We start from the raw sequence: 21,676 nt of genomic DNA, 5'->3' as shown, positions 1-21,676 counted from the left end.
GGTCTTCTTTCTTCCAGGGAGAGGGAGAGGGAGAGGGAGAGGGAGAGGGAGCCTTGAAGGGAGAGGGAGATAGAGAGGGAGAGGGAGAGGGAGAGGGAGCCTTGAAGGGAGAGGGCCCAGATGGTCACAGAGTAGACGGTCCGATCACTGAGACTCTGAGCAAGTCACTGTTATAATGGCAAATTGTTTTCAAGGGAGTTGCTGTGACACGTGGTCGAGGATTTTTGAGGTCGATTAGCATTCGGATAAATTTGACTCGGCGATCTTGACTTATTGAGTTTTTTTGTACGGTATGAGTTTGACCGCGGGCCGCCCGGCGCCGGGCCGGACCCAGTCACTCCGAGCACGGTCCGGGCTGCGATAAAGTTCAATTTACTCGAAAAGTTCTACCAACTCTCGAGAAGTTCCTGTAAGTGGCTTGAAGACAGAAGCAGCAGCGACATGCAGCAGGTTGGTGTAAGGAGGATGCTGGGAGGAGGGGGTAAGGGAGGGAAAGGAGGGGGCTAGGAAGGAATGAGGTGGAAGAAAAAGATACGTGGTAGCCAGAAATGTTGTTTCCCCCTCTCGGTATCTCGATGTTGACCTGTGACAGACTTGAACCCTTCCAACTTGCTCCTCTCCTCTCCTCCTTTCCTCTGTACGTGTTCTTTCTATATCGAACCAAAGGAATTGATATGGCATGGCTTGTTGTTTTCTTCTATTCCCTTCCAAATCTCCCTCCCCTTTCTTTTCTTTCTCCTCCTTCATCTAGCGTGGAGAGACTTTGAAATGACATGTGGTAACAGCTTCAGAATGTTCTCAGAGCTACTGCGACGTCCTGCAGAGCTTTCAGATCCAACATGGATCTGCAGCGTCGCTTCATTCAGAGATCTTGTGATGACAGATCTTTCGGCAACAACGTCTTCCCGCGCATTGTGACACAGTATGATTATAACAAGCTCGCACGACACATGAACCCGGAGCTGCAAGAAGTGAGGACGATTGAAGCGACACTGACCTGTGTGCTTGGCACTGATCAAACTTTGGATCAGGTGATCGAAAGGGCTGAATTGGAAATTAAGATGCCGAAGCTGATGTAAGATGCTCCCTTGCTTTGCCGTCGGATGCCCTTGTTGCTAAACCTTCGTTGCTGTTTCTTTTTTTTCTTCTCTTATGTGGGTCCAGCACGCGGCAATGGCAACACTGGGATTTTCCAGACAAAGCAATCTATATAACAACCAAGCAATATGCGAACTATGTTGGAAACGAAAAAACTGCTGAGTTTTTGAGCAGGAAGGTAAAGTTGTTTCAAGCTGTGACTCCTCGCATTGTTTTCTCCTTTTCACTTTTCGTTTGTCGACCACAGGTTATCGCAGAGATCTTCCCCTTCAAACTTGGGCTCAGCGATGCAGCAGTCAAGAAACTCATAGAGATGGTACTGGATGCCTCAAACAAGCTCAGCACTAACCCCTGCTGGATAGGCGGGACCACGTTACAATCCGAAGAAAAAGATGATCAAGATCACGGCGACTGAACGACCCAACCGCGAGATGAACACTGAGAGGATCAAGTGGCAGGTGTGCCGCCGCTTGATGTGGTTAGATGACCTCATTGGTTGACCTCATCTTACAGGTATCACAATTGATCCACCAAAGCCGTGTCCTTGTCGGCGAAGTGAATTGACCGAGCAACTAAACAATCGAAGCTGATTCTCCATTGTGATCTCATAGAGATCGGGGGGCATTCGACAGTTTTGCTTGTCGCTTTACAAAAAATATACAGAACTCGAACTTTTGGCCTCTCAAAGTTCTCTATGCGAACTTCGATGAGAGCTCCATTCATCATCAACGATTGCCTTTGTGATAGGTGGCACCATGTCCGACTTTCTTGATACTCTAGGCCCGATGTCAATAAGCTGGCTTGTCTTCTCCTTTGCTCCGGAGAACGAGGCCATCACAAGACTCCTCTCGTCATCCCCAAGTACGATGGCGACAGACTTCAACCGCACAATATCTACAACAAACACCAGCATGATCTCCACCTTCTTATGCGCTTTCATCTTCGCCATCGTGCTTCTCAGGGACTCAACACGTGCGAGGACTGGCTCGGTATCTGTCGTCTCGATCACCGAGATCGCCAGCTTCCCTTGGAAGCTCTTTCCATCAAGTTCGAACACTTTGAGATCGTTGGCTATGAGATCCTCCGGGTCCATCGCTGCAAGCTCTTCCGACTTGGCCTTGAACTGCAGGCTCGCAAGCTCGTCGAGGCTCTGGTACCCTGTCTCCTCCGCGAGCCTGTGAGCCATCTTCCTGTCCCAGGAGGTCGTGGTTGGCGATCGGAGGTTCAGGGTGTCCGACAGGATGGCTGAGAGCATCAGGCCCATGGTAGACCTCTTGGGCTGCAGCTTCTTGGAGAAGAACTCAAAGGCAACGATCGCACTCTGAAAGCACTCACTGTCAGGCACACACCAGCACACCCCATACACAGCTCACCGCGCTCCCCCACGGTTTGATCTGCACCGGAATGGCTTTCGACGTGACTACCGTCTGGGACTGAAGAGCATGGTGGTCGATCACGCCAACCACCTCATGGTGGGCGATGGAGGGATGAAGTTGAGTCGTCTGTTGGAAGTCGATTAGCAGGAACTTCATCCCTCGTCCTCCTGCTTCATCCCTCCTCAGGTCCTCCAGCGCTTGTGGGCCCTGGACCCCCCAGTGCTTCAAGGCAAACCTCGTCTCAGAGTTGAACGCCCCTGTTGCTGCCGGAGTTCCTCCATACAGCTCGCATGCTGCTATGGATGCGGCGACCGAGTCCAGGTCAGGAGAGAGGTGGCCCACACAGACAGCATCAGAAGGAAACATCATGTCGACCGTTCCATCTTCAGCATTCACCGGCCATGCTCGATCTTGCAGCGCGATTGTGGTGGAAGCTCCTCCTCCTCCAGCACGATTGACGTAGGAGAAGCTCGTGGCAGCCAACACACCAACAAGCACGCCCAAGTAGAACTGAGTGAAAGAGTTGGAGCTCCCAACCATTATCCTGGTAGCCTAGAAGCAGAAGGAAGGAGGAGGAGAAAAGATGGCGGTAGCGGAGGATAGAGCTCAGGATAGATGGAGGTCACGGGGACGGGAGCCAGGACAGGAGATGCTGATGCTGCTGATGCTGCTGATGCTGCTGATGCTGCTGATGCTTCTGATGCTTCTGATGCTGCTGATGCTGCTGATGCTCTGGATGCTGCTGCTGATGCTGATCTGCTGCTGATGCTGATCTGCTGCTGATGCTGCTGCTGATGCTGGATGAGGATGTGGCAGGCGGGGATGGGGGCGGTTGGATGGGGTATTAGATTTTTTAACAACCGCCCTATAAAGAGGATGAGAGTTCAAAACTTTGCTGCCCTTCCAAAGATAATAGACTTTTAATGAGGCGAGCTCGAATGACAACAAATTTCACTTATGTTGAAACAAATGTTATTTAATTTTGGAATATTAGAGGCACATTTCAATCTCAAACACTCTCGTAAAAACAGGCTGTCCCCTCAAAGGAACTGGAAGGGACCCCCAACCCCCCGCATTACGTAATCACCCCTACTGTGTTCATTACACCCGTACTTTCTACTACCCTACCCCCCAAAATACACTTAATTGACTGTGATTACCTACCTTATGTAGACCAGAAGTGCCCCATGTCCCCTATAACCCCATCCCTCACCCTCCTTGTTGGACCCCTTACCCCTCACCAGTAGGAAGCGAATTCATGGCAAAGCTGGTTCCTGGTGAGTTGCAAGTTGTGGTGAAGACGCGAGAGAGAGAGGGAGGAGAAGAAGAGGAGAGAAGAGAGAAGAGAAGAGAAGAGAAGAGAGAGGAGAAGAAGAGGAGAGAAGAGAGAAGAGAAGAGAAGTGAAGAGAGAGGAGAGGAGAGGAGAGGAGAGGGGAGGGAGAGGGAGGAAGGGACAGGGGAAAATGATAACTTCATACCGTAGCAAGGTCAAAGGAATGTGCGAATCGAAGCAGAGAGTCATGTAAAAACAAGATTATGGCAAGATGGGGCAATAATGCAGGTACAAGATGATGTTTGCAGATACAGAGGCTTGTAGGCGAGGATAACTCTAGAAGTAGGATTGTGCACAGAAATGCCACGGACAGATTCATTCGTTTTCTCACTATACACCTCCATGTTCACTTATGCTTGCAGGGTCACTGTGTCTTTTTGTCCTGCTGTCGATTGGGCACACGGGGGAGTCTTTCATTTGCAGCAAGAATCTGTGCAGCCCGCATGCTCAGGGCAGAGCGAGAAAGGCTGTCTGCATCTCCAGCTTACCTGTCAGATCCTCTCTGCGACGTGGACTAGCAACGAGGATGCAGGTCTCGGTGACCAACGAGGACGACTGGTACGATAGCGACAAGTGGGAGAAGTTCGGCAAATCGAATGCGAGGGTGAGCGGCACGGAAGGGAGCAAGAGGGGAGAGGGGGAGAAGGAGGTGGAGGTGGAGGCGAGGTCGCAGGGGAGGAGGCGATCGGGAAGCAACGAAGTGCAGTGGATGAAGTTAGCAGGGTGTGATATCTGCTTGCCCAAGGATCTAAGGAAGCCAATAGACGGCGTCAGGTTCGCGGGAATAGTCCATTTCATCGGAGGCGTGTTCGTCGGAGCGGCGCCGAAGCAAGCGTACTCGCTGTTTGTGGAAGAGATGGTGAGTCAGGAAAGAATGATAGTCATCGCGACGCCATGCGCGGGGCTGACGGGAATGGATCACTACAAGGCCGCCTTCGAGGCAGCATACAAGTTTGCGGGAGCAGCAAAGGCCCTGCAGGGCGAGCTCGGCAGCGACATGTTCGATCCTGCGGAGCTGCCTACTATCGGGATGGGGCACTCGTTGGGTTGTAAGGTGCACCTGCTGATCAACTCGATCGAGGACACCAAGAAGATCATCGGGAGGGTGAGAGCAGCCAACGTACACATCGCCTTCAACAACTATGATGCCAAGAAGAGCATCCCTATCCTCTCTGAGCTCAGCAAGCTTCAGAGCGAGATGTCCAAAGGGCTGGCTGCGGCTGCTCCTGTCCTCGAGTCGATCTCGGCGTTTGCTAACTCCATGAAGACCAACAGCCAGCTCAAGGATGTGTTCGGAAGCGAGAGTGCAAGCAAAGTTTTCTCCTTCATCGAGATGTTGTCGGAGACGGGAAAGAATTACGCAGCGAACAACCAAGAACCCCTAGATGAGTTCAGGTGAGCCTCTCCCCTCTCCTTGCTCTCCCAGCTGACGCGCTTGCCCTTACTTGGCTCTCCTCCTCCTCCTCCTCCTCCTCCTCTTCCTCCTCCTTCTCTCCAGTCCCTCACCAGAAGACACCATGAGGCTGCTGAAGGACGAGTACAGCGTTTCTCGCAACCTTGCCGTGAAATTCCTCAGCGACGACATTGACCAGAGCATCCTGTTGTGCGAGGCCTTGAGAGACAAGTTCACCTCTCCCACGACCGGCATCGGGGGGAGGCTGGACCTGAAGAGACTGCCAGGCACGCACATCACGCCCAACACGCCTTCCTTGGAGAATCTCTACAACGGGAGCGCTGAGCCCATGGACGAGGCGCTGAAAGACCTCGAGACCATGTCGCGGGCAAAGGCGCTGGAGCTGACTGAGCAGGTTCAGGTACTGGCAGAGACGATCGTCAAATTTGCACAGGAAGAGTTTACAAGAGACAGGATGATGCCACAGGCAAGGAACCGCATCGAGAGCAGCTCGACCTGACAAGTCCAGCGCATGAGCATGAGGCTCTGATGCTCTAGGAGATGAGAAGACTGATATGGAACATTGTGGATTAGCCTGTGGATAGGAAACGAGATCGTAAAGCTTGCTCAACGGACAATAGCTCTGAATGTGCCTGTCAGAGGAGCTCCCACTTGCTGTACGCCGCGTCTCGCTCCTGAGGGAATCTCCTCCTCCTACTGTTCTCCGTATTGGTCCCGTGACGTCCGTGGATTTCGAAGAGAGCATCTTGCTTCGCTTTCATCAGCTGGTCCATGCGCTTCAACAAGCTCTTCTTCACCTCCGTCCCCATCGGCATCTTGAGAACAACCTCGCCGAACGCCATGATCGTGTTCATGCGGCCGTCGGCCCCTCCCTCCATCGGGGGGATAGCAACTCGTGGGATATCGCTCCGCACCCGCTTCTCCATCTTCCTCGCCTGCCTCCACGTCCCCTCCAGCAAGATGAAAGTCATTCCCGACGCTCCAGCCGTGTCATGCTGCTGCTCGAGAAAGCTCTCTACGGGGGTAGCGTCGTCCGATGGGTAGACCACACACGCTTTCCCCTTCCTTGCTTCAAGAAGCTCCTCCAGCCGATGCTCGTCGTCGGATCGCCCGCATACAAGCAGGTGAGTTCGAACAAGGGGAGAGCAAAGGTGCAGCAAGCTGCCTGTGTTGGACTTTCGCATGAACTCGTCAACGTGGCTGTACAGGATAACATCGATCGGCATGCCTTGAGGAGGATCGCATGCCACATCTTGAAACTTGCTGGCGCAGGAGCAGATGCACCATGCTGTCTGAAGCCAGCAGCGTCCACACATCTTGCTTCCTATCATTGCACTCTTGAGGGCGTACTTCCTCTCGATCTCCTCCCGCTCTCTTTCCCTTGGATCGATTCCTGCCATGCCGCAGCATTTGAGTTGCCGTATAGCAACGGCAGCATGGCATCTAGCTGCAGTGAATGATGAAGAAGGTGGGCATATGGAGAAGGAGAAGGCTCGCGGGAGAAGGAGGAGAACGAAGATGGTTCCGGTTGGCTTGCCAAACATTTCGATCACGACTAGAGTGACGAAAGGAGGAGGACGAGGAGGAGGAAAGAAGAGGAAAGAGGAGGAGGACGGAGGAGGAGGGGATCAGAGGATCAACAGATGTAGTCTCTCCGTCCTCCATGTGTAAGGAGCCGTGTTCGCATCTCCTTCCTGCCGCCAGTGCATTTTCCCTGGCCTCCAGGGGGTGGGGTATTTTGATAGGTCAGGTGCTGGGGTAGGTAGATAGACTAGTCGGTCACATGGTGGAAGCGTGAATGCACCGACGACGATAGGAAGAGAAGAAGGTGAAAGAGGAGGAGGAGAGGGAGGGAAGGATGGAGGAAGGGAGGAAGGTGAGGAGGGAGGAGGGAGGAGGGAGGAGGGAGGAGGAGAGCGAGAGAGGGAGATTTGGAGGTGGGGAGGTCAGGAGGTAGAGAGCCAGGACAGGCAGGACGATCGGAAGGAAAGGGAGATGACAAGACGAGGGAGAAAGCAAGAGGGAGGGAGATAGAAATGAGACAAGAGGATAAGAGGTGGAGAATGATAGGAATGAAGGAATAAGGGAAATGGAAGAAGGAAGGAATAGATTCCCTTCTCCCTCCTCCCTCCTCCGTGCCGTCCTGGCTTCCTTTCTCATTATCGCCTCCCTCTCTCGGGTCGAGTCGAGTCGCTCGACTCTAAGTGGATCATGGTTGGCAGAGGAACGATGGGCGGCGTCATATCCGCTGGAGCCGTCGCCTTCAGCGACATAGCAGAGCCTGTACCTTCACTCGCCAACGCTGTGCTCCGAGCCAGCGTCATGGGCGGGTCGACCCTCTTCTTCATCAACATCATAAGGCGCGTGCATCCTGCAACCTCTTGCCTGTTCTGACCTTGCCATCAGTGCATGGAGCTGCAGCATATGGACAGATCGCATGAAGAAGGAGGACGCGTACATCGCTGGGGAGGCGAAGGCAGCGCAGGCGGTCAACTGTCTGCATGAGTACTGCTACTATGAGAACCTTGCATGGGCCAGCATCTCCTGCCTGACAGGTTTGCTCTGCGATCTTGCGCTTCCTGCTCTTCCTCGGCTCATCGAGCTTGCCCAGCTGTCGTGGGATCCGCTGCAGCCTCGTGCAGAAGTAAGGTGCTGACACGGACGTGCCTGATCATCGTTGTGTTGAGAGGGATCTACTGTGAGTTGCTCCTGCTCCTGCTCCTGCTCCTGCTCCTGCTCCTGCTCCTGCTCCTGCTCCTGCTCCTGCTCCTGCTCCTGCTCCTGCTCCTGCTCCTGCTCCTGATCCTGCTCCTGCTTATTCCCCTCCTCCATGTCAATCCTCGTCCTCCTTCATGATCGTCTTTCTCTCCAGGTGCCAGTGTTCTCGTCTTCGCACTCGTCTTCAAGACTTCGTGTCCCTACTGGGCTCTGAGCAAATCGTGCGAAAAATCTTGCCTTCTGGCCCTCTAGCTTGTTGCCTTCTAACTACCTCATTCAGCTCCTGGATCCCCCTGATCACTTTCGCTCACGTCGTTGCGTTTGCTGGCCTCCTCCTTCGTTTCTCTGGTGCCATCGAGTCCCCGGAGAGCGTCCACGAGAAGTCAGGTGTGTCCGGTCAAGGCTCCTGCTCCTTCTCATCCTCCTGCTCCTGCTCCTGCTCCTGCTCCTGCTCCTGCTCCTGCATCTGCTCCTGCTCCTGCTCCTGCTCCTCTCCTGCTCCTCTGCTGCTCCTCTACATCCTGTCTTGCAACTCTACATCCCTCCTGCTCCTCAGCCTCCTTCCGTTGCTCTGCCGTCTTACAGACTGAGAGTTAGCGACTGTGATGGCTGGAAGTAGAAGCCTCGCTCGCCTGCTTGATGACGTCAACACCCCTCACAGCTTTGAGCTTGTTCCTCCTGTGTGCTTGACTTGTTCTTCCTTGTTGGTTCAGAGATGGAGCCTATCGACATGTTATCGGACCTCGACTGGGAGGTTTCTTGATCTTCCCTTCCTCCCGTCCTCTTCTCCTTCCCTTCCTCTCCCTTCTCTTTGTCCTGCCCCTGCCGCTGCATCTTGCTTTAATCCCTGCCCCTGTCCTCCCCATCCTCTCGCCACATGATCCTCCTCCGCTCCATACCCGGAACCACCTGATGGACCTCCCAGCTGGACGGAGACTGAGGTGAAAAGTTGCCGGCTACACACACCTGGAGGCTCAACACTGTCAACTTTGGAGGGCACCTCTGATTTCTCAGCTCTTTTTGACTTCATTTCGAAGGAGGTTTTATATCTACAACGCCAGCTCTCATCAGGAGCTGAATTTTCTCCGCCACGTCCTTGTCTTGTAACATCTATTCAACGATTATTTTTTTTCAGCATAAGTACAACCGTATTAGCAGTCATCACCACAGCAAGAGGCTATGACAGCAACAAACATGATTGAACGACCAGATGAGGACAAGGGAATAGAGATTTAGAGTGAGCGAGGAAGAGAAGGGGAGAAGAGAAGGAGCGGGAGAGGAAGGGAGGGAGAAAGAGGGACATTGGGGAGGTGAGGGAGAGGAGGGGACAAAGGACACACGGCGATAGAGGAAAAGGGAACTGACCTGCTGTATGACTCCCTCGTCGGAAGTTGAGTTCAACATCCTCATAACCTGCTGGACCTTCAAGTCTGACAGCGCGTCCTTCACTCTGCCGATCTTCCGTCAGGACACCCTGCCTCCTGCTGCGTCCTTCCTCCTCCTGCCTCCTGCTGCTTCCTCCTTGTCTTCTCGGTCCCCCTCGCCCCCTCCCAAACCTCCTGCTCCTCTTCCATCTGCATTCAAACTGCTCTCTCCCGCCCCATCGTCCTCCCTCCCCCTCCTATCGCAACCCCGCGCTCCCCAGCCTCCTCCCGGCGTCTTTCAGAGTCATTTCACCTCGCGTCGTTCTTGTCAACCTTGGGCCCGAACAACAACCCTGAGACCGCTTCCTCCTCCTCGTCGCTGTCGATCTCATCCCACTTGGAGTAGTCGGTGGTTCCCTTCCCTGCATCGTCGGTCAACACAAACGACGGACATATCTTCCTGCTCCCGCTCCTGCTCCCGCTCCTGCTCCTGCTCCTGCTCCTGCTCCTGCTCCTGCTCCTGCTCCTGCTCCTCACCACCATCATCATCACGACTACCACTACCATCACTGGCACCAGTACGAACATCATCAACATCGGCATAGCGTCATCGTTATCTTCAATATGATCTCTACTTGGATTCGATTTTGTCGCTGGTTTCTTCTTCGTATCTTGGTTGTTATGCTGCGAGCACAAGTCAGCAAAGGGTTTCGGCCCGTCAACAATCTCACTTCAATCTCCTGGATTAAAGACTTCCCAGCTGCTGGCGCCTTCTGCTTCATATCCTGCGCCAGCAGTTCTTCCACTACCGAGGTCTTGGACTTGCTCTCTTGCTTTTTCTCGTTGGCGCTCGCCTGCTCCTCATATCTCTCATACCTCTTGCCGAACCTGCAAGAACTTCATGAGTCTTGACGACAACCGCACTGGTAGCGCACAGGCCCATCATCTTGGAGAAGTACTTCTTCACTTCTTCATCATTCTGATACTTCATCCAGGCCTTTGGATCCTTGGAAATCTCGTCTATCGCGGTGATCAACTTCTGATTGTTCACGGCGCTTGCAAGCTGACGCCCATGTGAGAGGGAAGAGGGGAATACACGCCAGGTCTCTGACCTCAGTATCTGATTCCACTTCGCGCAGAAGGTCGTCATTTGCCTTCATCCACTCAGGAACGTCTTGGTTCTGCCCAACACCGTTGTCGTTATCTCCATCCTCCTCCTCCTCCTCCTCCTCCTCCTCCTCCTCCTCCTCCTCCTCCTCCCTCACCTCGACTTTGAGGGACTTCAAACCATCTAGAACTCCCTCCTTACGAGGATGCGGCTTGATCACCTCGATGCCGTCATCTTCATGCTGCCAAACTCTCTTCAGCCTCATCACGTCAACATCACAAGCTCTCTTCAGCCTCATCACGTCAACATCACAAGCTCTCTTTAGCCTCATCACGTCAACATCACAAGCTCTCTTCAGCCTCATCACGTCAACATCACAAGCTCTCTTCAGCCTCATCACGTCAACATCACAAGCTCTCTTCAGCCTCATCACGTCAACATCACAAGCTCTCTTCAGCCTCATCACGTCAACATCACAAACTCTCTTCAGCCTCATCACGTCAACATCACAAACTCTCTTCAGCCTCATCACGTCAACATCACAAACTCTCTTCAGCCTCATCACGTCAACATCACAAGCTCTCTTCAGCCTCATCACGTCAACATCACAAACTCTCTTCAGCCTCATCACGTCAACATCACAAACTCTCTTCAGCCTCATCACGTCAACATCACAAGCTCTCTTCAGCCTCATCACGTCAACATCACAAGCTCTCTTCAGCCTCATCACGTCAACATCACAAACTCTCTTCAGCCTCATCACGTCAACATCACAAGCTCTCTTCAGCCTCATCACGTCAACATCACAAGCTCTCTTCAGCCTCATCACGTCAACATCACAAACTCTCTTCAGCCTCATCACGTCAACATCACAAACTCTCTTCAACCTCATCACGTCAACATCACAAACTCTCTTCACCTTCCTCACGTCCTCACTTCTCTTCTCCTCCCCAAGAAATCCTCCCTTGAGCCCACCAAAGCTCTCCACGACCTCCAGGTTTTCAGGCTTGACTTTGATCTGCCGCTTATCCTTCTCCAGCTCCACCCCGAACTTCCCCGTCCCCTCGTCGTACTCGATGACTGTTCCCATCCTTCCGTTGTACTGCTTCGCGTTTTGCAGCCCAGCAACCTTAACATGTGTCCCCTTCACAAGGATTTTCTTAGATTCCCGGGGCCCCTCGACTACCTCCTGGTAGAGGCTTCTATCGACCTTGTTCTCGGAACCGTGTTGGACTCCGTTCGCCTGTCTGCCATGGAGTGAGAAGCTGAGGGAGGAACAGACGCCCGCAAGTCATGCGCATATGTAGATCGTATCATGTCCGTTGACCCAACGCATGCGAACACCTGGGAATAGGAAGATGATGGATTCTGACCAGCTCCAACCATCTCACACACTCACACACTTTCGTATTCATATCATCAGAAAGGACAAGAGAAAACAAAACTCAAATGGTTATCCTCTCTCCTATCTCCAAACATCGCAACTTGCAAGAAACATCCGGATTCGAGGCCATGTCCACGTTTGAGTTCGAAGAAGCTCAAGACATCACACAGTCATCCCAGCACAAACACAATGTGTGTGTGGATGAAGCACATTCTTCTACCTCCTTCTCCTCGACATGGCCAGCTCTTCCGCCATGTCCTCCAGCTCTGGCGGCTCGTCGTCGGCCATGGCGGGTTATCTCGAAAGCTTGCAGCGATTTCCACGTATACGAGGGATTGCTGCCCAAATTATATATGGAAAGATTGAAATGTAGGAATTCGTCTTTGAAATCGCCCGAGATTTCCTTCAAACCGATCAAATTTGACAATTTCATAGATACTTCAGAAAGTTTTCTCAAAGGTTTGGAAACTGGGAACGAATATTGAGAAACCGATGTGAAACCAGATGGCGGTCAGAAAAGCCACTAGGCAAAATGAGAGGGAACGCCATGCAAATGTGGCGGAAGCGATGGAGAGAGGAGAGGAGAGAGAGGAGGAGGAGGAGAGAGGAGAGGAGGAGGAGAGGAGAGGAGAGGAGAGGAGAGGAGACAAAGAAGAGAATGACAGGTGTGAGGATTAGTTGAGCTAAGCGCATAGGTCAAGACAGGGCAGATCATGGGTATGTTCTGAAGGAAACGTGCAAGAAACGACAAACGATGCGTTGATGGAGCTGAAATATGGAATGATCGATGTTAAGCAAGGAGGGTTAGCATGAGAAGGAGAAGTATGCTTGATTTCGATAGAAGATGAAGAACGATGTAAGAGCAGTGCCAAACATCAGAAGCAGCTTTCAGCCTTGAAGACAACTGCGCAGTTGGCGCTGGAATGAATCTCCGCTCATGGTTTTGTTGCAGGAACAAACGAGAGATCAGCGACAAGGAATATCACACAAGCAAGGAAGCTTGTTCGAGGATGAACATACCGATGAATGTGAAAACGAACGCCAAGGGCCTGACGAACAAGACGAACCAAATGCCTCCAGCCATCCCTTCAGGACGAGGAAAGTCGACCTCTTCAGTGCCCCATGGGGGACACGCTGCGCATGCCAAAGTCTCTGCAGCTTCAGAATCGCCGTCGAGCTCGCGGCAACCGTCGAGGGGGTGGACTGAACTGCCCTCCTCCCGACTGAAGAACGTCAAGTGCGCAGACCCTTTTGCTAGCAAGGCGAGCGAGTTCAAGACGAAGTTCGGCAGCGTGTTCAACGCAGGAGGAATCCCCTGCCGGTTGAACCATGGAGCGGTGAACATCAAGCTTCAGTGGAGCAAAGATCCTAGGGAGCTCGACTACGACCCTCTGCTCATCGTCTGCGCAGAAGGTCTGAGCGAGACCCAGCATCCGTACGCGTTCGCCGCTCGCGCTTGTTTCGAGCACATGCTGGCTGCTGAAGGAAGCTCGGCCAAGACCACTCCCCTCGTCCCTCGGATCATCCCTTGCCTGCGTGCGGCTCTGCTGAGCCCCAACAAGAACGTATTTGCAGGAGCAGTGGAAGCTGCTACTCAGCTCTCAGAGGTGGTGGGAGAAGCCATGAACCCGCACATCCACAACCTCGTCATGCAGATGAACAAGAAGAGCAGCGATAGGGACTTGTCTCCCAAGATCCTCAAGGTACGTCGCTCTTCCCCGTATGATGGTAGCGAGTGGCTGACGATCGTGGCAGGCGATGCAGACCTTCGAGGAATTTGGAGGAGCGGAGGCCCTCAAGGTTATCAAATCTAAAGTTCCGACTTACTGTAGCATACACATCTAAGAAACAGACTTCTCTCAAACATCCGCGCAAGCTTGCTGAGCGCGTCGGCAAGGGACCTTCCGTCGCCTTACCTGAGCATGTCACTCGGACATGATCTTGCGCTCTCACAAGGCCCGGCCGCAGGGGAGCAGGGGGCTCTCCTACAACTCTAGCGGGATCCTTAGGCCGTCGTGCGCCAGCTGGATGTCTATCCCCTGCGGGCCGTACTTGTCTCGTAGCCCCTGAGATCGTTGCGAGTCATTCGGGAGCAGGGAGGTCAGCAGCTCTCACCCGGTTGAATTCGTCGTGATCCCCAAAGTTGTCAGAGAGTCCGACGAGGAAGGTCTTCTTGGGTTTTACTCTCTTGGCGATCTGCCCGACGTTCCGATGAGATGGAGGAGGGAGGAGGGAGGAGGGAGGAGGTGACTGGGATGTGCTTTCGTTACCTCGACGGCTGTCGGCAATCCGATGTGGGTTAGGGAGTCCTTGTCGGGCCTGGAGCCCACGGTGAGCGAATCGTTTGCCCCCAGCCGGACAGGAAGGGAACCTGAGGCTGTCGAGGACGAGGATGCTTACTTCCCTGCGTTGAGGACAAGAATATGAGAACGAAGATCGAGGCAGGCAAGGGAGAAACTTCAAGGGCCGACCTCTCCTCGATAACTTCGTAAACCTCTTCAGAGATGGAGGTGAAGTCGGAGAGGTACACAACTCGGTCCCTGACGCCGAAGTCGAAGCCGTAGCAGATGCAGTCCGGCCCGTGCTGCATTGCTCAAAGTTCAGAGACCAGCGGCTCACTCACTGCAGGAAAGAACCTCAACGGGTAAAGTTCTGATCTGTGCATGAAGAGGTCATGAAAATATGTGACAAAGGGTAAGAAATGAAAGGTAAAGGATGAAGGGAAAGAGAGGAAGGGCAAGAGAGGAACAAGGATCCGCAGGATGGTGGCAGAGCCGGAGGGCGACAATGGGGATCGTGACCTCGAGGCCCATCGCGTTGAAGGTCTTGAGAGGAGGGACACAGTTGAAATCGAGCTGAGACACCATCCGTTGGAATTCCCCTTTCGACGTGTCAACCTGGCGGCAACGGTTGTCAAACCAACTTCCAGCACGTGACTGTGCCTCCTCACCTTCTTTGTAAGGTATGGGAATATGCTGCAAAGTGTCTTGTAAGTCGCGTCCGAGAGGAAGACAGGAGTCGGCGGCTGGTGGAGTGAAAAAAGGAGGAGGCAGAGGAGGAGGATGTAGCGGATGAGGAGGAGGATAAGGAGATGAGAAATCGCTGCAGTCAGCGACGAAGAACAGAGGGGAGAACAGGATGGACCGGAAGCGCCTTTCCCCTCCACTCTAGGTCCCAAGTCTAGAAGATGAATCAGGATTCAAGCAACCCCGACCTTCTTCCGACCCCCTCCCCCCCGCCCTCATCCTCAACAAGTGACCTGAAGCTCACGGAAGTCGTCCAGCCCAAGGATAGCATCGGCATGCTCGTGCGTTAAAACTATGGCGTCCACCGTCCTGATCTAAGGCCCATGATCAGACCCCTGCCCCCTCCCTCCCTCCCAGCTCTCTCACTCCAAACTTTGGAAACCACCGCAGGACGCTCTCCTTGAAGGTCTTGCCAGCATCAATCAGGATGTTCTTCGCCTCGCCCGACCCCCCATCAACGTCCCCTGGGTTGTCCCGCTTCCCGCCCCTGTATCGTATCAACAGGGACGGATTCCCCCTCCGATTCTTCGAGTCTGGGTTCGACATCGCTTCCTTGCAGCATGGACATCCTCCTCCAGGGCTCAGCGCACACCGCACAGAGGGTAGGCCCGAAGACGAGCCGGTCCCAAGGAAGATAATCTCTGAACTGCCTCCGTCAAGATGTAGCCCATTAATCTGCGCCTGCACATGGTCTGGTTGTCTCGTATCCTCGATGCTTCCAGTACCCATCTCTAGCACAGAGTGTCAGGTCGGAGAAAATAGGCAAGTGCACTCCAGGCTCAAATTCCCTGCCTCTACACCACTACGTCGACTCCTGGCTGGCTTGCCCACACCCTCCATGAGAGTAGCGGGAGCGGGGGATCCCTCTTTTCTCCGTCAAGCTCAGTGGATTGTACTCTTGTACTGACGGCAACATTTGTAGGATACAAGTTCTCACTCTTTTTCTATGTACACAACACTTCTCCCCTACACCCGGTCAAACATCCTACCTTCCACGAGCAGCCTGGAGACACAATCGACCTTGCTGCCTCGCTTCTGCACCTGCTGACCTCGCACTACGGGCATTAGTATGATCGCTGCCTACACTCCTTGCTCCTCTGCTCCTCCTCGCACTGACGCTTCCTAGCCACGGCTCAGCATTCCAACGAGGTACCACCTCCATTGCCAGGAGGCTTTTATTAGTAATTATTGAGTTCTAAAATCAAAAACAGTCAAGGAGTTTTAATAACAGAAATGAACAATTTTAATATTTTAGCCACTTGAGATTGTACCAAGATGTTTGACTGATAACGAATATTTCCACCAATAATACAAGGACTTTGTACCAGAAAGGAAGAATTCAAATTAACTATCAATTTTCCATAAAATTTTCAAACGTGTGGTACAAGAGAGGCTCCTCAAAAACTTTCTATCGTTTATATATGCCCAGCTACAGTTCATACAAGTAGTTTTATACCATCAACTTGCGCAGGCAACACCCTACCATGAGCTAGCTCTTCAGGTGGACGACCCCCCTGACGACCCCCATTGTTTGTTAGACCACCCCTCAACTTTATCTATCACCCCCTCTTGACCCCTCTTTTCCATATATTAAGTACCCTCATTTTTCACCCCCTGATCTTGATATTTATACCCGGGGTGGGGTTCATCCGGCGGCCGCTTCTCTCCCCGACCACCATAGCACGATAGTATCTACCCACCCCCACCTTCTCCTGAAATATCCCATTGCAGGGTGGGTGTTGGGCATCCCAAGGTACCCCCGAATTAAAATACCCCACCCGTCCCCCCGCAGCTATGAAGAGACTGGCAAGATACTGTACTCTCCTGCAGTGTAAATTTGCAGATAAATGTGCAAATCTGTCTATAAAGTTTGAAATATATGAAATCATTTAAAATATTTTGAACTGGAAACAACCCTCTGTGGGAAAACAAGAAACAACTGGACATGGCGCGAAAGGAGGCGCTTGCGTTTTTGCCGGTGAGTTGGATGCGATGATAGAGCTCTTGCAACAGCACAGCATTAGATGCACATGAAATGTCCATGTATATGATTCAGACAAGACATAGCTGAACCTTCAGCTCATGTAGGTGGTATCAGGAGCATAGATTGGCTTAGATCCAGCAAAGCGCCCATGCTCACTCCAAATATACATTGTTTTGGTCAATGGCAGTTGTGATGACAGGTTGCAGACGAGATTGAGCATAGATTTTACTTTGATGAGGATGGGTTAGAATATTGATCCTTTCGTCAATTGCAAAAAATTGCATGTTCAGCACAAGGTCCACGTAGGAACAAAACCAAACAACGCGCATAGGCATTTGGATACCACACCAACGAGCCCAGGATTGCTTTCAGTCACTAATTGCTATACATCAGGATTCTGAAATTGCGGGTCACTGGCTGTACAGATCCTTCCAGTTTGTTATTTGTTGGTATGGCCAAGTTCTGCATTCATTCTCGGTGGTGGGATGGGAAAAGCTGCCCAAGGATGGACCAGCCCTCCTGGTATCCCTCCACACCACTCACAGTGGAGACATCGGTCTTTGTCTCCTCCATGCTCAGCAGGTTTCTGGTCGGGTGGTTCGTGGCCTCTTGCACCGAATGCTCATCAGTGTACTGGGTTTCCTTCGCTACTTTGGAGCAGTCCCTGGCTACAGGGACACGGCGTACGAGCTCCTGAAGAGCGGCAACTGGGTGGCAGTAGTGCCTGGAGGAGCAGAAGAGATAATGGCACACTCTACGTGCAATGGTCGCTCTGCTTACGTGGTCTCCTGGGTGTCGAAGTCCGGCAAGAAGCGAGCAGGCTTCGCTCGGGTAGCACTCAAGATGGGGAAAGGCTTTCAGATCTTTCCATGCTTCTGTGAGAATGGAGAAGAGATGAAGTTCAACCTCTTCTTCGAGCTCTGGACCTTCCTGCGCCTCGATATCTTGGTGGGAATCATCATCCGCCTGACTCCTGACCCCATGCGGTGGTTGCTGATGCAGCTGGCTATCATCATCACCTTCAATGTCTCCTGTCTGTCTCTTCCCCTCCCAGTCAAGGTGACGCAGCATATCGGAGATCCTGTGATTGTGCAGGAAGATGACACGGAGGAGACCCTTGCAGAGCGAGTGGAGAAGAGTCTTCAGTCACTGATTCAAGAGAAGCAAGGGAGAACACACCGTTCGTTCATCAGTGCGTTGCAGTCAAGCATGAAAGAGCAATCCTTCAAGCTTGAATGACAGCTCCACGATTTTTCACCCTGGTCGTGTCTTTACCAGCGCTGCCGCTGTCTCGGCGTGTGGACTGAGTCTTGCTATCCGATCCGCAAGGTACGGTAACCTTGCGGTTTTTGTTGGCACTTGTAAGCAAAATTTTGTATCATAATGGTTATAATCAAATATGTTTAGTTCAAGCTGCACAGTCAATTATTGCAGGGTCTTCAAGTTCTCGGTGCAAGGATGGTTTCATCACTGTGACCGGCACTGAGCAATTAGCGGCTCGCCGACTTGCCAAGTTGACTCAACAGCATTCTCATGACTCAGTGATGTGGCTGAATCACGGAGTCAAGTGAGATCCCGGTCCCCGGTCGGATCAGACTGTCACCCGACAGATCAGCCTCGGGATCAGACCATGAGGGTATGGAACTTCGGCCCACCCGACTTGAATCGCTCACAGCCCACATCCCCGCACAAGCCCACGGACTTCAAACAAGTTTAAACTTCTTTGTGGCGCGCCGCCTGCAAAAACGATCAGTTGGGGGTGGTCGTCCTCGAAGTACCCCTATGACCCCTAATAATTATCTCATAATAACCGGTGCAAGGATGGAAGAACGGATCAGGGGGTATTCGGGTGGAGATTTACAGGGGGTTTGCCCTTCCCTATCCACTTGCTCATCTGGTCCCTCCTGTCCTCTCGATCTTGAGTGCAGCTGTCCTCCTTGTTGTCTGTTGAGCCATGAGCTTTCCTTTTCAGAACAACGATAACATGCTTGAAGATGTAGCAGCATCGCCTGATCCTTGGCAGAATGGCAGAATGGAGCCATCCCCCAGACTCCTTGATCCTGATAATGTTGTTTTTTCGCCGTACCTAGAGTCTGATGATTCCGCTGAATTGAGGCTGAATTCAATTACGACGCTTTCATCATTTGAGTATGGGTGTTTAGAAGTTGCTGAACAACCTTTCGATTTATTGCACCCATCTGAGTCTCCATCGAACTATGCATTGGTACAAAGGGTTGAAGAAAGGACGAGGATGGAATGGTGCACCAACCGTGAGGATCCAAATACTACGCAAAGTATTGCGGAAGGAGACAATACTCCACAAGAAAGTGCCAATGATCCACAGATAGATAGTCCAGACCATCAGACCAGCATGTCCTTTTTTTCAGAGGAAGGTCATTCCGATCTTGAGATCTTTCCTGAGCAGCAGGATCAGAACGTCACGGACTTTCAAGGCGGCGACACTGAGCTTTACTCTGCAGGATGGCTAAACGCTGATCCGTCATCTGAGTTCAAATCCATACCGCATCATTTCTGGCCGGGAAAGCTCTGACCGAGGAGCAACAAGAAGTGCATGCGAATGAAGGGGCAAGTGGCTCTCAACCCCTTGAGCAAGCTCCGCCACCAGAACAAACGGCGGACGTCAAATCAAATAAGGCCAAGAGAGCGAGAGCAGGACAGCAGATATGGGTCCAAAAGACAGATGAAATCAAACTTGAGTATAGGAAGAAAATCTCTGAATCGCCGATGAAATTGATCTTTGAGCAGCAGCTGGCTGAGTGCAGAAGCCAGGGTCGCAGAAATCAGAAGCAAGGCTTTCTTATGCGCCTGCATATCTCCATGGTCGAGGGATGGGTAGAGCCTCTTGAAATTGTCGACCCAAAAGACAAGGCCTCTTTCTTTGGATGGAAAGGTTTCACCGTTATCCCTCGACATTCTGAGAATTTCAAGAAAAGGATTCTTCAACTCTTTCTAGATGAGAAGGCAGGAGGGAATGCCAAAGTACCCAAGCAAACTGTGCATAACATGTTTCGCAATACGAAGTTGATTCCTAAGAGAGGAGGCTGGGATCTGGCTTTCAAAGGAGAGACCAGTTTCAAGTTCAAAAAGAGGACAAACCCAAGCAGAGAAAACGAAAGCAACACAGACGACCAGGACGATAAATAGCCATTGAAGATCGGATAGCTGTGCCCCGGTATCAAAAGTAAGATCGAAGACTGGTATTCTCGATGCTGAGTAATAAAGGAATAAGACGATCGTTCCCCTACTCCAGAGATCAATTGTACGAAATGAGAATTGTTGCAGGATGTAACGATGTGCACAAGCATATAAAATGAGTTGGGAACTGTCTTCTCTACGAAACCAACAGATGATAATGCGATTTTCCATACAACAAGATCAAGCATACGGCAAAAAAAAAAAGAAAAAAAGAAATCATGATACAATGACATGACGAGCATTCAAAGATTCTTCGTGAGCAAAGGCGTAATTCATTATTGTACACTTCAATCTACAGCAAAATCTCGTACACCGGAAACATACATGTCAATTTCAAATACTACTATACAACAAGTACATCCTTGCGCTTGCGCTCACGCTCTGAGCTTCCTGAGCGCCCTCGCCTGGCATGGCAGCTCCCGCCCGTCTACCGAGCCCCCCGCCGCTTGCTGCTCCCGCTCGATGTACGCGATGGCGCCCGCAAGGCACGCCAGCCGCTTCCTGGCGCCCGCCGAGAAGCGAGAGTACACCCGCTCGTCCATGCCGAAAGGCGCCGCGGCGCCCGACTTGCTGCCAGCAGCGTCGCGGGAGATGGGGGAGGAGGAGAGGGAGGGTCTGGAGGCGGGATGATCGTCGCACGTGGGCTGCATGGCGGAGGTTGATGGGGAAAGAGAGTTGGGTGGCGGAGGAGACGCGGTGGGAATATATACTCCGAGGTCACGGAGGGAGGGGCCGAGATTGACCGGCAGGGTCTGCGAAACGATGCGAGATTGGCGTGAGAGTCACGATGTCCGCATGGCAGGCCAAGGCTTGATGAGGTGCCCCGCGTGACCTGGTGACAGGCGAGGGAGACGGAGGGTGTGTTTTCACGTTGGTTGGGACGAAACAGCTTTTTGAGGAGCCCAAACGACCCGTATCTGGAGATGTATCACGCGTACCCCATGGCCTCATGACAACTCCTTCAGCTCCTTCGCGTCGCCTACTCTCTCAGATACGCTATCTTGATCCTGTTGCCGATGGCGCACAGCGCTACTTCATCTGTCCCATCCTCCTGCGACTCAGAGCCACGAACCAGCGATGGCTTCCCTACTCGGGATGAAGGGCTTCTGTCACGCCTCTCGCCACAGAGAAGGAAGAGGCTGGCGTGCCTTGCGGGCGCTATCGCGTACATCGAGCGAGAGCAGCAAGCGGCGGGGGGCTCGGTAGACGGGCGGGAGCTGCCATGCCAGGCGAGGGCGCTCAGGAAGCTCAGAGCGTGAGCGCAAGCGCCAGGAATGTACTTGTTGTATAGTAGTATTTGAAGGATGTTGCTGTATATAAAGAAACGTGGACTATCACTTTTCTGGTCGGTTGCACGACGATCACAACGTGTGATGCATATCTTGGATGGGGCTGTGAAAGGCTGATACATCAAGGCCCTGTTTCGTCAGGGAGCTGTTTCTTTTCTCTTCTCGGCCGTACATGACAGGTATTTGGCAAGACAGCAAGGTGAACCTCCGGACACGATATCCCTTCGACTGGTTGATTGCACAACGAGCTTAAAAATGGCGGTCCGGTCCTGGCGAGGTCCCCGGCCAGTCAGAGCTTAGCAACACTGTTATCATACATCAGTCTGCTCCTTGTAGCTGGTCTCAGCTCAACCATAGCATCTGGC

At 52.4% G+C, this 21,676-nt stretch overlaps 9 protein-coding genes across 9 annotated transcripts; 5 read left to right on the top strand and 4 right to left on the bottom strand.

Moving 5' to 3' along the window:
* Nucleotides 1–839: 839 nt before the first annotated feature.
* On the top strand, nucleotides 840–1,662 carry GUITHDRAFT_108496 (hypothetical protein; the record flags this gene model as incomplete). The annotated part of the gene is made up of 6 exons (XM_005832543.1): nucleotides 840–971; nucleotides 1,032–1,075; nucleotides 1,165–1,276; nucleotides 1,346–1,414; nucleotides 1,461–1,556; nucleotides 1,612–1,662. 6 exons carry the CDS (start codon nucleotides 840–842, stop codon nucleotides 1,660–1,662), a joined length of 504 nt encoding a protein of 167 aa, XP_005832600.1.
* A 118-nt stretch (nucleotides 1,663–1,780) lies between these two features.
* On the bottom strand, nucleotides 1,781–2,840 carry GUITHDRAFT_71141 (hypothetical protein; the record flags this gene model as incomplete). The annotated part of the gene is made up of 2 exons (XM_005832542.1): nucleotides 1,781–2,419; nucleotides 2,472–2,840. The coding sequence occupies 2 exons, from the start codon at nucleotides 2,838–2,840 to the stop codon at nucleotides 1,781–1,783; spliced, it is 1,008 nt and encodes a 335-aa protein (XP_005832599.1).
* Nucleotides 2,841–4,334: 1,494 nt separating this feature from the next.
* GUITHDRAFT_108494 (hypothetical protein) lies at nucleotides 4,335–5,721 on the top strand (the record flags this gene model as incomplete). Its single annotated transcript, XM_005832541.1, has 2 exons — nucleotides 4,335–5,203; nucleotides 5,307–5,721. The coding sequence occupies 2 exons, from the start codon at nucleotides 4,335–4,337 to the stop codon at nucleotides 5,719–5,721; spliced, it is 1,284 nt and encodes a 427-aa protein (XP_005832598.1).
* A 136-nt stretch (nucleotides 5,722–5,857) lies between these two features.
* On the bottom strand, nucleotides 5,858–6,766 carry GUITHDRAFT_108493 (hypothetical protein; the record flags this gene model as incomplete). Its single annotated transcript, XM_005832540.1, has 1 exon — nucleotides 5,858–6,766. The coding sequence occupies one exon, from the start codon at nucleotides 6,764–6,766 to the stop codon at nucleotides 5,858–5,860; it is 909 nt and encodes a 302-aa protein (XP_005832597.1).
* Nucleotides 6,767–7,433: 667 nt separating this feature from the next.
* Nucleotides 7,434–8,703, top strand: GUITHDRAFT_108492 (hypothetical protein; the record flags this gene model as incomplete). Its single annotated transcript, XM_005832539.1, has 6 exons — nucleotides 7,434–7,552; nucleotides 7,629–7,777; nucleotides 7,834–7,920; nucleotides 8,095–8,161; nucleotides 8,221–8,327; nucleotides 8,654–8,703. The coding sequence occupies 6 exons, from the start codon at nucleotides 7,434–7,436 to the stop codon at nucleotides 8,701–8,703; spliced, it is 579 nt and encodes a 192-aa protein (XP_005832596.1).
* Nucleotides 8,704–8,928: 225 nt separating this feature from the next.
* On the bottom strand, nucleotides 8,929–12,090 carry GUITHDRAFT_152649 (hypothetical protein). The gene is made up of 10 exons (XM_005832538.1): nucleotides 12,017–12,090; nucleotides 11,332–11,659; nucleotides 10,570–10,653; nucleotides 10,417–10,485; nucleotides 10,240–10,367; nucleotides 10,036–10,192; nucleotides 9,940–9,988; nucleotides 9,618–9,726; nucleotides 9,306–9,390; nucleotides 8,929–9,050 (listed from the first exon to the last, which is right to left on the bottom strand). Exons 1-10 carry the CDS (start codon nucleotides 12,082–12,084, stop codon nucleotides 8,967–8,969), a joined length of 1,161 nt encoding a protein of 386 aa, XP_005832595.1. The 5' UTR covers nucleotides 12,085–12,090; the 3' UTR covers nucleotides 8,929–8,966.
* Nucleotides 12,091–12,746: 656 nt separating this feature from the next.
* On the bottom strand, nucleotides 12,747–15,555 carry GUITHDRAFT_152648 (hypothetical protein). Its single transcript, XM_005832537.1, has 12 exons — nucleotides 15,189–15,555; nucleotides 15,056–15,136; nucleotides 14,941–14,976; nucleotides 14,747–14,821; nucleotides 14,598–14,693; nucleotides 14,433–14,453; nucleotides 14,268–14,380; nucleotides 14,168–14,200; nucleotides 14,067–14,115; nucleotides 13,912–13,992; nucleotides 13,552–13,862; nucleotides 12,747–13,499 (listed from the first exon to the last, which is right to left on the bottom strand). The coding sequence occupies exons 1-11, from the start codon at nucleotides 15,549–15,551 to the stop codon at nucleotides 13,782–13,784; spliced, it is 1,029 nt and encodes a 342-aa protein (XP_005832594.1). The 5' UTR covers nucleotides 15,552–15,555; the 3' UTR covers nucleotides 12,747–13,499; nucleotides 13,552–13,781.
* Nucleotides 15,556–17,424: 1,869 nt separating this feature from the next.
* On the top strand, nucleotides 17,425–18,045 carry GUITHDRAFT_138833 (hypothetical protein; the record flags this gene model as incomplete). Its single annotated transcript, XM_005832536.1, has 1 exon — nucleotides 17,425–18,045. One exon carries the CDS (start codon nucleotides 17,425–17,427, stop codon nucleotides 18,043–18,045), a length of 621 nt encoding a protein of 206 aa, XP_005832593.1.
* Nucleotides 18,046–19,551: 1,506 nt separating this feature from the next.
* Nucleotides 19,552–19,971, top strand: GUITHDRAFT_108487 (hypothetical protein; the record flags this gene model as incomplete). The annotated part of the gene is made up of 1 exon (XM_005832535.1): nucleotides 19,552–19,971. One exon carries the CDS (start codon nucleotides 19,552–19,554, stop codon nucleotides 19,969–19,971), a length of 420 nt encoding a protein of 139 aa, XP_005832592.1.
* Between the last annotated feature and the right edge of the window lie 1,705 nt (nucleotides 19,972–21,676).

Source organism: Guillardia theta, assembly GCF_000315625.1.
Source record: "Guillardia theta CCMP2712 unplaced genomic scaffold GUITHscaffold_34, whole genome shotgun sequence".
Lineage (NCBI taxonomy): Eukaryota > Cryptophyceae > Pyrenomonadales > Geminigeraceae > Guillardia > Guillardia theta.
The sequence above is the reverse complement of the archived record's forward strand: the minus strand, read 5'-3'. Positions and strand labels throughout refer to the sequence as shown.